Source organism: Onychostoma macrolepis, chromosome 07 (assembly GCF_012432095.1).
Source record: "Onychostoma macrolepis isolate SWU-2019 chromosome 07, ASM1243209v1, whole genome shotgun sequence".
Taxonomy (NCBI): Eukaryota; Metazoa; Chordata; class Actinopteri; order Cypriniformes; family Cyprinidae; genus Onychostoma; species Onychostoma macrolepis.
In genome coordinates this window covers 8,308,612-8,327,249 of record NC_081161.1, presented here as the reverse complement: position 1 = coordinate 8,327,249, position 18,638 = coordinate 8,308,612, and the positions used below count along the sequence as shown (strand labels likewise).

Sequence of the window (18,638 nt, the reverse complement as noted above, 5' to 3'; positions counted from 1 at the left end):
GTTGACTTAACTTAAAAATTAAGGCAACGGGTTCGCTCAATTTTTTTTTTAAGTAAATGATAATTAAAAAAAAATAAGTTAATTGAATTGTCAAGTTCACTTAACTTTTTATTATTATTATTATGTACTTAATAATTTTAAGGTAACGGGTTTCCTCAATTTTTTAAAGTGAATTCAACATCACTTTTTACAGTGTGGGAGGCCTTTAGGAACATGTTTGGGAACCACTGCTATATAGCGCCATGCATATTAAGTGACTTGTTTGGACAATTAACAGACATTTGGAGAGAGCAATATTTTCTGTTTTCAAACATTGAAAATAGTGTATTTTATTATATTTATTACATTTCAAATGCTATTATTAACTCTTTCCCTGCATTGACAGAATTTTCTGACTTTTCACATTTTCACTGTTATATGGTAGGAGGCGCTATTACACATCTTCTGAAATAGTATTGAATAGCAGGATCAAAACACAGTGAAGAAGCAGCAAAAAGAGGGATCGCATATGTAAGTAGATGCATATGCAAAATAACATGATCATCAAACATTAAACAGCATATAAATCAAAACTGCCCAACGTTACTGAATGAAATGTTGAGTCAGGAAGTGGTATCGGACCGTGCAAGCTTGGGGGTGTTGATGGAAGTGATCTACTCCATCTGTTTTGATCATTCATCCAGATGAAGTGTTTTACAACAAAGCCATTTTCTAAGCTTTTTGCTCAAAATGTTGCTCTTTTCATGAAACTTGCTTACATTCAAGTATTGATAAAAATGCATGACGCTAGAAGAAAACGGTTTATTTTGTTAAAAAGCACATGCTCTGTTCTTTCATTTGACATGTTGCATGTTCAGATATTCAAACAATGAAATATTCTAGGGACCGTGAAAATTTTGTGAAAATGATCAAAAATGCAGGTGGTGGCTGGTAACTTTTTTAGAAATGCTGACAGGGAACTAATTAAACAGTTAAATATAACCTATATGATATATTTAAGTGATACATTGCAGGAGGCTGTGCTATATTCTAAATATAGACTGGCAAAAGGGCGTTGTTAGGCATGACCTACAACACCACCTCAAGTGCCTTCCTACTTTATGACAGGGTAAAGAAACTGGAGGGATTGGTGTGGATCCCAAAAATAATCACATTTCTGCAATTTGGAGGAATCAGGAATTGTCAGTCTACTCTAAGAGCCGGCTTGCAGATGTCTGTGTGATGTAATTTTCATCAGTAGCACAGTCTGCTGTTGTCCTTGCACAAAAAAAACAGAGCTTCTGATATGAGTGCTTGAAAAATATGGTCCACTAGCCACATTTATCCATGCTCATGGTCAAAAAAATTTTTATTTTGAAAGGCTTGCATGCTTAACTGTGCGTGAGACGAAGTGGAACACAGAATATGAAGCATACCTGGGCCTTAAAAGGCCAGGTCACCAAAAAATGAAAATTACCCCATGATTTACTCACCCTCAATCCATCCTAGGTTAAATGACTTTCTTCTTTCAGACGAATGCACTCAGAATTACATTTAAAAATCTCCTGGCTCTTCCAAGCTTTATAATAGCAGTGAATAGGTGTTGAGATTTTGAAGTCCAATAAAGTGCATCCATCCATCATAAAAAAGTACTCCATATGGCTCCGGGGCTTATTTTGTTACATACACGGCTCTGGGGGGTTATTATGGATATTTTTCTTACACAAACGCATCGATTCGCTTCAGAATTAACCCCCTGGAGCCGTGTGGAGAACTTTTTATGATGGATGGATGCACTTTATTGGACTTCAAAATCTCAACACCTATTCACTGCTATTATAAAGCTTGGAAGAGCCAGGACATTTTTAAATGTAACTATGATCGCATTCGTCTGAAAGTAGAAAGTCATATACACCTAAGATGACTTGAGGGTGAGTAAATCATGGGGTGATTTTCATTTTCAGGCTTTAAAGTTTGGAGTGGAATCGGCAACTTGTCCATTCACTGATTAATTTTATGACTCTTTCTGCAAGTTACCTTATTTTTCCAGTATGTGGCAACCAGTGAGTGTCTTTCTGAATATTATGAGCGAGACTTTGAACCATTCAATCCAAAGATTGGTTGACAGTTGTTAAATTTCATTCAGAAAATGAGTACCATATTTTCAGTCCCATATAGTCCCTGACATGTACAATAAGGTAGTTGAAAAGGTGTTTTGCATCAAAGGTGTTATTATATTGCAAAACTATCGCAAATGTTCATTTTATTTGCTGGTGGCCACCCTGCTTTCTAAAAATTAGAATTAGCTTTTGAAAAGCCTATATTGGTAGACCTTTATGTGTGTCACTCACCATGCCCACAGCATCCTGGTCAAAAGGGTTCCACTCCACATTGTCGGGATAGTGTGCTAGAACTTTAGATTTAAAAGTTCTCCGCAGTGGACTCTGCTCAAAATTCTCACCTGAGATTTGGACAGAAAGAGAAAGAGAAAAGGAAGACAGATAAGCTCAGAAAGCTCTTTTTTGGCAACTATCTTCAAACCTTCATGGCAATTCAAGAAAATCACATCACAAAATATATCTTAATATTAAATACATACAACAATTTCTAGAAGAAGAGTTGCGAAAAACATAAGAAAACAGAAATCAAACCCAGTCAAAGCCAAAAGTGCTAGAACAGTTGAAGCAGAAGAGTGTTGCAACGCGTGAAAAAGACGTGCCTCGAAAATCATTCCAAGTGAAGGAGTTACAGCCCACCAAGCAAACCTTGGCAAAAGATCACCAAGCAGTGACTGACAAACAGTTTGGAGTGCTAATAAGTTGCTGCTGCTGAGAGAGGAAGAGGAAAAGGTGTTGAGGGGGGAAAGGGCGGGAAGACAGGTGATCCCACGCTACCCGACCACGCAGTCATCTCACACATGAGCAAACAGCGGTGCTGCGAAAGAGGTGCGTGGAAAGGTTAAAGGTTAGCGGGCACAGGCCAAGCTGTGGTTGATTGTGATTCAAACAGAAGCATTGACTGCAGGAGTGGAGAACATAGTGGAGGATGGGGGGTTACCTGCGTCTGCACTCGCCACATTTCCTCTGCCAACATCTCTGTATTTAGTAGCCTGTATATACTGGCATAAAGCTACACAAAAGATAAAACAGTGCAATTAATCACTTACATAAGGAGGGTGAGTAATCTTCACTTATTACTCATAGACAACACCATTAAGGGCACTTCTTGAAGTCCATTATGGAGGACAAGGAGTGTTGCTTAAAAATAAAATTAAGGAATAAATTATCAATTTATTAATTACAAAATAAAGTAATATTTATATTACAATAATAATAAATCAATAAATCACTTTTTAGAATAATAAATAAATATACATATAAAAGTATTTGATTTCATGTTTAAATCTTTGGTAAAATGTACGAACAATAAATCAGTATATTTAAAAAAACAAACATATTTGACACTGATTTCTTTAGCCATTTGCAAGTTGCTTTTTAAATGTTTTCCAACACCATGTCGACCCAAAGAAACAGTCCACCCAAAAATTTAAATTTGCAGAAATTTATCCACCCTCAGGCCATCCAAGATGTAGATGAGTTTGTTTCATCGTAACAGATTTGGAGGAATTTAGGATTTCATCACTCACTCACCAGTGGATCCTCTGCAGTGAATGGGTGCCGTCAGAATGAGAGTCCAAACAGCTAATAAAAACATCACAATAATCCATAAGTAATCCATATGATTCCAATCCATCAACTAATATCTTGAAGTGAAAGCTGCATGTTTGTAAAAAACATCTCCATCATAGATGTTTTAACTTTAAACTGTCGCATCCAGAGTCTATATTACACACATATTCCATAATAATGCTTCCTCCAGCAAAACAGTCAATTACGGTTTTCCTCTCACATCAAAATCCACCATCATATTTGATTAAAATCATTTTGGACTGTTTTTGCTTATAAACGGTGCTTGAGCTGTGCATATTTTTCTCCTGATTCAGACGAGTCAACTTTATCACTGAAGAATGCAATATTATAGACTCGTAAGTTAGCCGGAAACTAACAGTTAATTGATGGTGTGGATTACTTATAAATTATTGTCATGTTTTTATCAGCTGTTTGGACTCTCATTCTGACGGCACCAATTCACTGCAGAGGATCCATCGGTGAACAAATAATGAAATGCTACATTTCTCCAAATCAGCTCAGATAAAGAAACAAACTCATCTACATCTTGGACAGCCTGAGAGCGAGTACATTTTCACCAAACTTTCATTTTGGTGGACAATTCCTTTAAAAATGTCTTGAAACCCCTCTGTTCAATTCCGTTGTATTCTGTCCATTGTTGCAGAGATGTTAACTCCCTTTCCTGGTCACAGATTCTACAGATTGACTGTGTGTAATTTTAGTTTGGAGAAGTCCTGCTCGCTGTCACACACATTAGACACAGCATGTTGAAACAACTGAGACCGAAGGCGGTGTGTGCACACATGAATGTCACAGGTGTTTTCCTCTCCTCTGCTGCCCACACAGCAAAAACTGACTAATTTCAATCTTTTCAGCTTCCATATCAGAGAAAGTGTAAGATATTTAACAGATCTGCCTCAGACAATGAACAATATAGCCTTGATGCAACAAGAACAGACTTGTCTCTGAGGGATATTTCCCTGAGGAATGTGTTCAGGTTTAATCGGAGGGTAAGAACGTGTTTATTTGTCACCAATCTTTAGGGATGCCGTGTTTGAAGAGTTATTATGTGTGGCATTTAAAGGACAAGCAACAAATCAAACCTGGTGGTTTCACCAGTCTGGGATCGCTACAGGGATAAGGCCAGGAATGTGTGGAATTAACCAACACAAACTAGTGGCTGCTGGGCTGATTTAAACACTGTCAGTGTCAAGCTACAAGGAACCACCAGAGACAACATCACAATCATAATATGACAACATGCTATGTAATACGTTGCTAAATTATGGACTTTCTTATTAATGTTTCTGATCTGTCATTTTCCATGACAATCTCGTAGGTTCTTGTTCTCCTTCCACTCGACTTCTTTATAATGCGTGTAAAATATTTAAATATAAGATTTAGTTGAGAATTGGAATAAAACTATTAAAAGATAGTGTGTAAACACTACAGACTCTTAGGGGAATGTTACATAACGCCTGAGAAGCAAACACCAAGGCAGATGTTAAAATCTTTATGTGTGGATATCCAAGTTACTTAATTATTAAAATATTTTTCAGCTTTTAACTATTACTTAAAAAAAGTTATTTTTCTCTGGATGAAATAACAGATTCTTACACTTTTTATTCATCATGACCTTTAAGAAAAACACTGGCATTAGTTGAGATTGACGCATGTGTTGTGTAATGTATAATATTATGAGGATGCTTTTAAGCTTCTACTCTACCTTCAATATAATTAAGTCCAAAAGACCCAAACAAGATGTTTTTATGCGTAATGACACTGAGAGTTGAGATTTGTGACATTTTTAATACATTAATTTATCTTTAATACAATAATACTAGGATAATACATTATTATAATATGGTGAGTCTCACATCTCATACAGTGTGATATGTACGCAATAATAATTGATGACAGATCACTAAATTATTCAAAATTTAATGCGTATTTGAAGTGGTTATGCAGCCATTAAGAAATTTGGTAGGTTTTCATCCCTACTTGCGGTGTAATTAGTTACAATCCCAACCGTAATTTAATCCCAACCGTATCAATAAATAAAAGTTATGCAACAATGCTTTTAAATTTACAAATGAAAAAAAAAAACAATTAAAAATAATAATAATAATAATTAATAGTGACACATTATATGTAAATTAAAAACAAAAAAAGCTACATTTTATGGAACCACTCCTAAATGTATGGACTTAAAATGTGTAGTATAATTTTTTATATATATAAAATTTGAGCCTAATTTTGGGAAGTAAAATGGTTCAAGTAATATGGGGAAAAAATATTTTTTCTTGCAGAATTTCCATTTAGCTAATTCTTCAGAGTAAAAAAAAAAATACTGAAAATGTTGAAATTATGGAAATTTGGATCACTCAAAATTCTACATTGAAAAACTTTGGCATTAACCGAAAACCAATTTAGTAAAAAAAATATATTATTGTACAGTACCATTATTGAACAATTTATTATCATTTATCAAAGACACCCGATGTCAACCTTAAAATATTTTGTTTATATGCATTATAGAAGCATATCTAACTCAGAAAGTTAACCATATTAAGTAGGGCTGCAACAACGAATCGATTAAATCGATAAAAATCGATTACTAAAAGCGTTGGCAACGAATTTCATAATCGATTCGTTGTGTCGCGCGACGCGAGACGCTTGATTATTAAAAAAAAAAAAACTTTAGTTGAGCGGAGCGGAGTGAACACACTCGGTCTCTCTCGCACGGATGGTAGCAGAGTTTGGCGCCTCATAAATAAAAAAAGTAAAAAAAAAAAAAAAAAAACGAGCGGAGGTAGAGGAAAGATACATGGCGGAGGCAGAGAAATCCGTGCGACCCAAGTCATCCAAGGTGTGGGAGCAGGGGCGGGCGTTTGCGTATGGCAGAGTATGGCAGTTGCCATACCTAGCCCAGTCAGGTGCTGTGAAAAATTATCCAAACTTGAGTCGCTTATAATTCGTTTTATTATTTTAAATCAGAGAGTTTTAAAAATAGTAAACCAATGATAAGCATTAAAATAACTTGTCAGTAAAACTGTAACGCCATTGGATCATCGAGCTCTCAGCGAGACCTCGTAACTTCACCCCGCCTCCATTCAGATGGACGCGCGCACAGCCTGGAGAAGATGAGATCTCTGCTTTTTCGCAATGCAAGGGTGAATAAATAATTGGTGTTTGAATAGTACAGCGTTTTCTTTACTCAAACACTATGTCAGTAAAGGATAATGTTTTTGTGTGTTTGAAGAGTGGAGAAGAATTAGTTATTTGCTGTCTATATACGTTTTAAATATCCTGTGCATTATGTGCATAAGCGCTTAATTTGAGATTTTGGCCAAGTGTATTAAACAACAAGAAAAACTAAGCGCCCATATAGCTACAATCAAAGTTATATAACCTGTAAAAGTTGATGAAAGCATAATGCACTTAATGCACTTATGCACTGCATAACAGTTACAGCCGTTCTAACGACAGACAAAACACTCCATCTCCGTCATTCTCTGGTCAAAAACATTATTAACTCCATTTGAGCTTGATTTTCATATAATGTTAAGTGCAGGTGTCTGATACAATACCAACGCTAACGACGCAGTGTTGTTAAATTATTTAATTTTTTGCACTCTCCCCAAAAAGTCTATATATTTGGCAGATGTAAAGCATACATGTGTATGTTTTTGTGTTAGTCCATTTTATTTTATTTTATTATTATTATAACAGCTCAGGGATGTTCAAGGAGCAACATGTTTGTGCACTTTCTAAAGATTTTAGTTCTGTTTTTGAATAAAGGGTTGGAAATTAATGCTTTTTTTTTTTTTAAATCCGATTCATCGATTAATCGAAAAAATAATCGACAGATTAATCGATTATTAAAATAATCGTTAGTTGCAGCCCTAATATTAAGCCCAGTATTATTTCACTTAGACAAATCTGGTAACACTTTATTTTAAGGTCTCTTAACTAGTTGCATATTAGCATGCATATTACTAGAATATTAGCCATTAATTAGAAGTAATTAAGCACATATGAATGCCTTATTCTACATGACCTTATTCTATATCCCTAATACCCAATACCTAAATTTAACAACTACCGCACTAACTATTAATAAGCAGCAAATTAGGAACTTATTGAGGGAAAACTGGTAGTTAATAGTGAATAAGTGTTCCCTATTCTAAAGTGTTACCACAAATCCTTATATAAAAGGTACTGCAAGCAAATTATGGTCACCAGTATCCATCTCCACATGAAACTCACAATATGCATGATCATCTCATAATGATTCATGGGAAGGCCTTCCATGTTCTCTCTAATAACCTAAGCATGAATGCAGAGGCAGTGCCACACGCAGAGACGGGCAGAGTGTAGAAAAGCAATCAGCTCTGATGAATGAAAAGACTTCGTCATGGTTCATCTGCCTTGTTAATTCTCTGCCAGCTCCTCACACATGATTTGTTTCAGTCATGGGACTATCAGCACAAAAGGCCCGAGTTCAAGTGAGGAGGAGCCAACAGCAATGAAGCCAATGAAAATCTAAACGCTCATCATTTTGTCGACAGCAAACAAGCAATACATATCAATAAGGCCAAGGTGACAAGCACCACTGCTGTAAACAAACAAACCAAACAGCAAAAGTACTCAACTACAAGAGGCAAAGGGTGCCAGATTCAAACAACAAACAACAGGCCCCAAATATATTCTCAATGTTTTTTTTCATTATTATTATTATTAGTATTTGCTGCTGATTAGAGCCCGTACACAGTGATTTTATTTGTTTTTATTTATTATAAAACAGCTCTAAAAATTGATTTACAAAAATGTGAGATATTACATTTGGAATTTTTTTCAAAAGTTGATTCCTCATGAAACGACCCCTGTAAAATGCTTTGGTACTTTCACAAAGAGCATCAGAGCCTTAAGAAACCATGAAATGATGCAGAGGGGGAAAGCACACTGTATAAGGTGACAAGGCACTGTGGTTTTCGGAAAGGTCAGTGCTTTAGAAAACAAACCAGACCTTTATTCTGACTGCATTTGGGAAAGAGCAGATAGATAACAAATCAACCACATTAAAATAAGTGGTTCAACAAACCAGAGTCCTATACACTGGAAACACCCACGATACATGTTTTGGCTACTGCAAACTACATTTGTTCGCATTTTTCTTTCTGCCTCATAGTAATTTTTCCTACATTACCAATATTTGATAAATACATGTTGAAATGCATGAAATGGAAGTTGACTTTTTCTTTTTGTGCCGTATATCTGAGGGAAACGGTTTCTCAAATGAAAAAAAAAAATACAAGTAGGACAGGACTTGATCAATGGATCTAACTGCTGCAATTTTATGAAATATATAGTGATTTCATTTATGCATAGTGATATTCATGGTGACTTTAGCTATCTGAAAAAATGCTTTTAATCTGATATAACGTAGGAAAAAGTTGGACTGTAGAAAAAGGAAAAATGGATTCTTTTTCTTACTCCAACTGTTTTCATGTTTCTAGGCTATGAGGGGAGAGATAAAGCTTATCTTATAAAGTACTTGTGTATGGTGGCTGAAAGCTTTGCGTCTGTTGGCCAGAGAACAGCCAGAGGCTACAGGCTTGACGTGAATGCATGAGCTCTGTGAGGAAGAGAGCTCTTTAGTGATGCCCACTTCAGACAGGAAAGAACAAAATTAACCCTATATAGCCTACCATACCACATTTGATAGGCACATTTCTAAGGCCTCTGAATTATCAGCTTGAACAAAACCTTGCTGAAAAACCTGTTGTGCACAATCTATTATGGCTTATGTTGTCTGACTGATACTTTATGCTTTTTTAGCAAGTAAAAGGCCTTTTAGTAAAATTTTGGAACATGTTTCTATACTGTAAAAAAATTTATCAAATATGGTATTGAAAAAAACACATTTAAAATGTTGTGTAAAGGATAAATAAACTGTTCCATTAATAAATAAAATACCAATAATTTTTCTCTTATTTCATATGACAGGGTTTACAGAGTTAATATTTCTAAACCAGCAGTGACGGGCTCTGAAGTACCAACAGCTCCCAATAGCATGACTTTAGCTTTAATCCACACAGCTGCAGGAAAATATTGAAAAGAAATACACAAACCTGGGTATTTAAGAATGAGAAATGACAGATTGGTTATGCATTAGATGATCATTTGTGAAGTGAGGCATGAACGCCTCTGCTATTGAATAATTGGATAATTTGATGTGATGACACAATGTTGATCCTTGCAGCAAGATGCCGTCAAATGAATGTGGAGCCCAGACAGAAAGAGATAGTGGGTAGCCTACATCTACGTGTGAGCAAAGACAGGGGCACAAAAAGAGCAAATGGATTTCAGAGAAGAGGAGTAACAGATGGCAGATGACGTTTTCCTGTGAAAATTAACCCCCGCATATTTTAAAAGTTCACCAAGTCCAAACCAAACCCAAGCTGGCTCTTGTCTATATTTCCCTTGATGTTTCATTGCTTTCTGCTCACTGTGCTCAAAATATACTCATTCGTTACCATTATTGTATGTAAGTTTAGGGTAAATTGCAACCAATTCTCCTATTTTACTCACTGAAATTTTGGCTTATTTTTTATTTCAACAAATGGAAACATTCAGTTACTTAAAGTTGCATCATCTTATATTAGAAATTATAGAACAATTACAGTGTCACTTTGGCTGCATTTACACTGTATGTCTTGATGCCCAATTCCGATTTGTTGACTAGATCTTGTTTTTTGTGATGATCAGATTACATCATTTAAAAGTGGCCCATGTTTAATATCTGCATTCACATTGTACACTTGGTAAAACAACCCAAGGTAGGCATACTGACCGAACAAACAGGGTTGCCAGGTCAGTATCCCAATTTTGAACGAAAAGAGCAGTCTTGGCAACACTGCCCAGAAAAGCATCCACCTGAGTTGACGCCATACGGCACCATCGCTTTTTCAATTACATACGACTCGCATTGACAGGGGAATATCCAACCTGTCCGTTTACACGCCAGAAGCAAATGCATGTGCTACATGTGCTACATGCATGTATAACATGAGAGGAAAAAATGGAATTGGGTCACTAATTGTGAACCATGTAATGTGAATGCAGCCTTTGTGTCACAGTTGCTAAGGCATTCTAGTTGGTTTATACCATGTTGTTAAGTTTTTGCTTAGGTGTTCTGATTAGTTTTTACCATGGTGGTCTGAGTGGTTGCTTACTAGCACAAGTCAAAAAAGCTCCAGCTCTGTCTGTCTGAAATCGTGAGTCTGATTGACTAAAAAGAAATGGCACATCAATTAGTATTAGTTTTGGTAACAACCTTATTTCCAGAAAAATAACTATATTTTATGTATATTGTTATTGTGAAACAAAATTAGTCATATCATGACATAATATTTTAGCCAAGACGCTCCACCTCAAACGTACCATTTGGACAAGATTACAGAGATTTACATTGAACAGTATGCTATCGTTGCTTTTCTTTTCAGGCAACTTCAGTTTTTTGGAATTCACGACTGTTTCAAGGTATAGTTCACCCAAAAATGAAAACTGTGTCATAATCTACTGACACTTACATCTTTCCAAACCTGTACCTTTAAAAATGTCTTATGTTGCATTCCACAGAAGAGCCTGAGGGTGGCTAATTGAACAAAATGTTGCCAAGCTAATAACACTTTGTAATATTGCAAGTCTGAGTAGTGCGAGGATTTTGCAGGATTATATTGGACTTTTATTCGAAGTACATACAGTATATGAATGATTTAGGTGTGCAAGGCACTGTTTGGAATGAGATAAGTAAATGACAGAATTTTCATTTTCAGGTAAACTATGCCTTTAACCGTTCCTAAAAGCACCCTAGGACTCGGTGTACAGGTTTAGTAGGGGTATTTTATTATTGGAGAATAAATCAAGACCATTGGCACAGTGGAGAATCACTGGTGAACAGCGCTTCCTTTACTGCAGTGCAACCCTTCAGCAACACAGCGTGGTTAAAACCAGCAGGCTAAGAATGCTGTGTTCCTCTGCTCCAACAGGAAGAAAGACATGAGCTCATTTTTACACAGGAACAAACAGACTGCATACATGGTTAAAGACAATTGTAGCTAATCTCTGTAATTACATGGTGTACTATGAAATGGCTAGGGCTGGACTGCTTTAAATTGGCTTTAATTAAGCGGTCACACATCTTTAAATTGTGCGTGCTAGATAGAGTTCAGACCGTTTACAAGATATTACAGAAAGTGGATTTTCAATCAGGAATTGGACTTTACATGGATGTTTAGTTATTGTGTTCTCAATGAAGAGGGAAGCTTAAAAATTATCCAGTAAAGCCACTCTTAAAAACGTCTTTATCATGCACGCTAGATTAATGACTAATCAGAGTCCAAGGAGCTCAAAGGAGTGCTCTTTCATAGTGATGTCATTGAGAAAGAGCTCAAGAGACGGGGGTGCATGGGAACTCCTGGGGGACAGTGTTTAACTCTGTATGTGTGCGAGTGTGTGTCGAGCCCAGCTGCCTGTCCTCAGTGTACTGAGGGCCTGACGGTGCACCCAGGCTGTGAGCCAGCCAATCAAAACGCAATGCCAGCAGGGCCTCTCATGCATATGCTAATGAAGCCCTCACCCTGTGCCCTGTCATTGGGAATAAAAGAGGGTTTTGTCACCAACTTTGCAGCATTCTGGAACTACTGCTGTTTTATCCAAAAGCAACAGGACAGAGGATGAGAAAGCCAATTAAAAAAATAAATAATATGAGTATCGCTGGTAATCTAAGGTTATGTTGGGAAGACAAGCAATGTATGTTAGTCTACAGCCCCAATTACCAGCATTCATTTGATCAGCAACATTACAGAAGATGTGCTTTTTTTTTTTTACAATACAGTCTGACTCTGAGAATGTGCAAACATTGAATGCCTTCTTCACACACACAGTGTTAGCACACTATGAATATATGTGTTTTGATGAACCCTTGGTTTCCTCTTGGTTAAAATGAAAGTCAGTTTTAATAACTTTCTTGTTTGAGTAGTTGCTAAAGGGATTTCTATGACATTTCAAAGTGGTGAAAGTGTCTACAAGAAACTTGATTATGTTTTTGTGGTGGCCTGACATCTACGTACAAGATGCCGTGTTGAGTAGCAAATTACAAAAAGCAATACTACAAAATAAACCAACATATGCTAAAATTTTGGTAAAAAAAATAAATAAAAATCCAATGAATTTCCAGCTGAAATGAACACTGGTTACTGAAAAACACCAAAAACTATTTATTTTTACACAAATTAAAACTGCATGGGCAGACTATAGATTAATAATAATGTGAGGTTCCTTGCACATTATTATGTTAAGATCTCAAAACACTTTTACCATTGTGCATTTGTAAACTAATACATTTTCATATTTGCATCACATAACCAGCTATATGTATGGCTTTTCTGATGTAAACTTGCTCGGTAGCGCACCTGCACTGTAAAAAATGACTGTGAAAATGCTACAGTAAAAACCTGTTAAATGGTTAACGGTAAAATTTACAGGGAAAAAACGTAAATGGACATTCCCAGAATTCCCTGCGTTGCATTCACATTTTGTTTGAATATGATGTTTTTCATTGAAAAAAATTTATTTTAAAATTCTACCGTAAAAATCACAGCTGCCGTTTTTTTACCATAAATTTTACGGATTTTTTTTTTACAGTGTGGTACAGCATTGCACTTGCAAAGAAGAGCAAATGGGTACCAAATCAGTCAAACAAGACTCATGATAAAAGAGCTCAAAGATTTGTAGAAGCAAGCTACAGCGGCATGATTGATTCAGCTAACGTGTTATGTAATGTTTCCTTTTGTTAACACTACTGGTTAGGTCTATGCTAGGGTTTAGAGTATGTGATACATTGTTTTCAAACATGCTAGAGCCTTTTTGTGCCACTAAACGGACATTTTATTTCCAAACTATGTGATATGCACAACAAAAACAACAACAACATAGTATAATTTTGCATAAATGTTGCCACAGTATTTTGAAAATGTTTAGTTTTACAATCCATGATACTTTGCTGTGAAGCTGTATGCATACACTAAGCGTATAAGTATGTCACGTCAAAACTAAAGTATTTAGGGATTAAATGCAGAAATATTCCCACTATCATAACTCCTACTGAAGCTCCTCCTCCTCAAAAAAAAAATAAATAATAATAATGAATGAAAAACATATCAGCTCCAGCATAAGTTCCCACAAGGCATTCAACATTGACAATCATCCATGTCTAAGAGACTAGGTTAAGCTGTAAAGATGCAAAAAGTAATTAAGCATGAAAGGGAACATGAGATGCAATGATCTTATCTGCTTTGTGATTGTGAACAGACCAAAGCTGTTCATCCATTAAATCAAAACTGAAGATGTACAATAAAAACCACCCTGTTACTTACTAATAAACCCAGAGTTGCTTTGATTACAAGGGTCCCAACACAAATACAAGAGGGACACTTCCTAAAACATGACAAAAGTTTACCCCTGAGGAGTGTGCACATCTATTTAATACTACCAGCTAACAAAGTAAAAAACACTGACTGATTCAGAAGATCACCACAAAAAAAAAAAAAAACACCAGCGTTTACTGCTGAGTAACTCTGGGAGTTCCAAGGAAAGGAAGAACCACAAGTGAACCTCATTTAACCAGAATCATTTAAACTTTCAGTTCCAAAAAACAAAACTGACCCACAAACCCCTGTGAAAAAGAAATAAAAAAACACTTGAAGTCAAAGAGATATGTTAAAAAAAACTGTTAAATATTATCAGTTCTTCAAAACATGAAAATTCTGTCATCTTTTTTGGGTGCATTATCCCTTTAACTGGGTCAAAAAAGCACTCTCAAGTTCAACTAATTGCATTTAATATAAATTTTAACTAATACATTATCCTTTAAATTGCAAATAAGTTTCTGAAAACATTAAAAGAATATACTTAAGTGCTATCTGAATGTAAAGTACATTATTTATGCATTTGCACTCTTTTTAAAAGTATGCTAATGTGTACTTTGGGAACAAGGGAATAAGGGAACAAACAAAGAAAAAAACAGTTGAGTAAAAGTATGAAGTCTCTTCAAAGCAGTACTACTGCAAGTATCAGTTAGCACTAACAGAGAGACACCCACTAACTTCATTGGTCTAAACGGCATCATGACATCTCAAAAATATGAAAAATATGTGTTTGTCTAAACACACTTCACACTGCCATTTAATGTGCAGAGCAAACAAATCTTTGCAAACTGTATTCTCCTTGTCGTTCTTGCTGTTTGTGAATATCTGGTGATGGTAACCTGCTAAAACTAGGGACAGGAAGTGGGAGGAACATACAATCAAGAGTTACTTAAGGCCACAGACATAAAACCTCACAGAAAGGGCTGCTTGCAGAACAGGATCGGATGTGTCCCTTAAAACAGTCTCAGTAGATAGTTATTTTTCAAAAATCTACAAGAAATTTTTTATCCAAATCTCTACAGTACTCTTCTGAATCTCAAGTGCAAAGGCAAAATAAAGATTTTCCCCGATCTGTGAGGTTGCTGTGAGAATTGAACATGATGAGATAAAAAAAAAAAAAAAAGCGTACTGCAAAAAAAAAAAAAAAAAAGACAAGATAACTTAACTTTCTATTATGTTGTCCTCAGGCTGCAAAAAAAGTGTTACTAGTGATTCACAAACAAATGACTCTTATAAGCCAAACGACTCATTAACTCACAAATTATCCGTTTGAATGTGTCTTAAATTAGTCTGACAACTCATCATCTGACTCTCTAAATTATAAATTTTCATTACTTTCATTGATGTCCACTCAAAATGAAGCCAATTTTATGTATTTACACATCTTTACTGACTGGATGTTTATGTGATAACTTTAGTAAAAGATATACATTAGTACGTTTTTTTCTTCCCACCTAGGACAAATATTTATTCTGTTTTGTCCTCATTCAACCTCAAATTTAAGGAGGGCAACTTATCACTGGAAAATTGAGGTGCTCTTAAATGTGCTCGAGTTCAATAGTGACCCACTTTTAACGGTCTAATGGATGTTTTTCATTACAGCTAAATCAAGCCCAACCGTCTGGCCCAACAGAGAAATGCAAGGAATGACAATGCCTCTTATTTTCAGTCTCTTTGCCAAGAGATATGCTAACACTTCAGCAATGCACAGTATTCTCATCGCCAGTGGGAAGAGAGTATCGGTAAAGGATCACGGGACACTCACATGGCCATGTGAAGCACTTTTCTCAAATGTCTATCACAATCCATTCAACAGCTACAACTCATGTAAAAAGATGTTCTACAGCTAAAATAACAGTTCAATAATACACAGCACATTAAAGGCATAGTTCACCTAAAAACATTGAATTCTGTCATAATTTACAGGCCCTCATGTCCTTCTAAAACTATTAACTTCTTTCCTTTTTTGAACATAAAAGATGAAATTTGGAGAAATGTCTCTGTTTTGTTTGTTTTGTTTTTCATCCATACAATGAATGTCAAAACAGCTTGGTTACCAACATTCTTCAAAATATCTTCTTTGGTGTTTTGCAGTAGAGAGAAAGGCATACAGGTCTGTAACAAGTAAATGATCGAGTGATCAACAAGTAAACAAGTCAACAAATGATCAATAAGTAAAAGTCATGTTGAAAAACTGACCCTCCTTCTGCTCTCACTGTATCATGACAAAAAAAACAATTTTAATTGTATTTTTTGTACAAGCAGGATATCAGAGTGTGTATGTAGTGGTGTGTATTAGTTTTATATATAGTAGTCAACATTTGAAGTGGACCAAAGTGTGTGTATGTATATATATTTTTAGGCAGCTGTCTGTGTCTGTGTCTGTGTGTGTCTGTGTCTGTGTCTGTGTCTGTGTCTGTGTCTGTGTCTGTGTCTGTGTCTGTGTGTGTGTGTGTGTGTGTGTGTGTGTGTGTGTGTGTGTGTGTGTGTGTGTGTGTGTGTGTTAGGGTTGGGTAACGAACGTGGTACTTTTAAGGGTACCGACCGAATTGCGTCGGTACTACAGAGTATCGATTCACATTAAAAACCCTGTTTTAGTTTGAAGCGTTTCAGTGTAAACGGACCAAAACGGAGACTTTTGAAAACAATGGCATGGCTGCCCACATTCTCTCTGCGTATCCTTGACGACCGTGTAAACAATAACATCATGCTCGTTGTTGTACCCACAGATATGTATGGGTAGATTCCCCATTCGACCGCTCCAAGCACGCAGACACCTCCGCCATCTAAATAACAGGGATCTACCTATCCACCTTTTTCTTCAATGCGGAAGTAAGCCTATGGGAGAGACTTCCGGTTCATTAGCCGCTATAGATAAATAACGAGAAGAATAACAACGTGCAGTAAACGGTAAAACTGTTTGCACTACAAACCAGTGTGTTCATAATTAAGATAATACATTCAAATAATATCGTAAGACACACAAATTTTCAATATCAAGCAGCAAAACGAACTGTTGTGTACAGCTAAAAATAGCTGGATGCGGAATGAGACCGGAAGCCAGACCCATAGAATTTACAAATGGCCACGCCCATTTTTACGGCAAGAAAAAGGTGGATACAAATCTATGGTTGTATCTGTATGAATGGTCACGTGGCATGCGTTTTCGGTTGTGTAGTGTAGACGGAGAAGCGGACTGTAAACGGGGCCTTAATTCGAATCGCAATATGAACTAGTGTATGTGAATATTAAAATGCAAAAAGACTTTTACCGTTTCATTTGAGAAAACTAGCATCATATCATACTGTATACACACAGAAACTTCACGGCAACCTGTCAAAAAAAAAGTGTGGTTTAACATGTAACATAAATATATTACTCTTGTATTACTTTTGTACAGTATAATGAACGTCTTTATATATTCCATTTACTGACAAATTTAAATAAAACAATTAAATGATACAAATAATTATTACAAACACATTATCGACTTAATTATAGAAAAAAATTAAATTATTATTAAAACTTTTTTTAAAGGAATATTCACACGATTTTCTACCATGTATTAATTTTAACAGTAAACCTCTGTTTGATTGCCAAAAAATAAAAGGGTTTCATTTTCATTTGATAAAAAAAAAAAAGTTTCATGCCTTCTTTTGATTATCAAAAAAATAAATAAAACAAGAATTTCTGGAAGAAAAAAAATAATAATAATTTGTAGGGCCCTATTGTTCAAAATGTTGAAATTGAGAGTTTTGGACTTATTATAGACTTACACAGAGAGTAAAGTACCGAAAAAAGGTACCGTATTTCAGGTACTGGTTCAATTGTGAACAGTACCCAACCCTAGTGTGTGTGTGTATACACTTCTGCTTTAAAAATTATTTTAAAGTGTTTTATTTGTAAAAATAAATAAATAAATAAATGTAATTAAATATTTTTCCATTTATATATATATATATATATATATATATATATATATATATATATATATATATATATATATATATATATATATATATATATATATATATATATTTATATTTATTTGCAACTAGGGTTGTTCGATTCGATACTAGTATCGGAAATTCCACCGATACCACAAAAATTCTGGCATCGGTATCGGCGAGTACTTGAACCCATGTACCGATCCGATACCATTTTTAAACAAGACCTATAGTTATGCGCTAGCTTTGCTTAACGCTGCAAATCGAAATCAATTCTTCGCTGCTCAGAATGCAAAGACAGGAAGTTGTGCTGTGTTGCCACACAAGCAACCACTATTTAGAGCAGAGAAGAAGAAATACAAACGCATAGCACATTGCCAGTAAGTTAAATCACTCGCATACGCGACTAAATCTTCACCCTGGGCGACTAAATGATGTCTAATATTAGCCACTGGCTAATAAATGATCAGATTTTACCGGTAGGCTATGTATAAGTATAGCACAGATATATTGTCACCGCTGAACACTCT

At 35.6% G+C, this 18,638-nt stretch overlaps 1 protein-coding gene across 3 annotated transcripts in view; it reads right to left on the bottom strand.

The window, feature by feature from the left end:
- dennd5a (DENN/MADD domain containing 5A) overlaps window positions 1-18,638 on the bottom strand; it is a 54,941-nt gene that overhangs the window by 30,925 nt on the left and 5,378 nt on the right. For 2 of the 3 annotated variants that reach the window (XM_058781730.1, XM_058781728.1), the window contains exons 2-3: window positions 3,037-3,108; window positions 2,331-2,440 (exon numbers count right to left, since the gene is read on the bottom strand). In XM_058781730.1, coding sequence (XP_058637713.1) covers window positions 2,331-2,440; window positions 3,037-3,108 — 182 coding nt within the window. The remainder of the gene's footprint in view (window positions 1-2,330; window positions 2,441-3,036; window positions 3,109-18,638) is intronic. The other variant, XM_058781729.1, reaches the window with a different exon arrangement.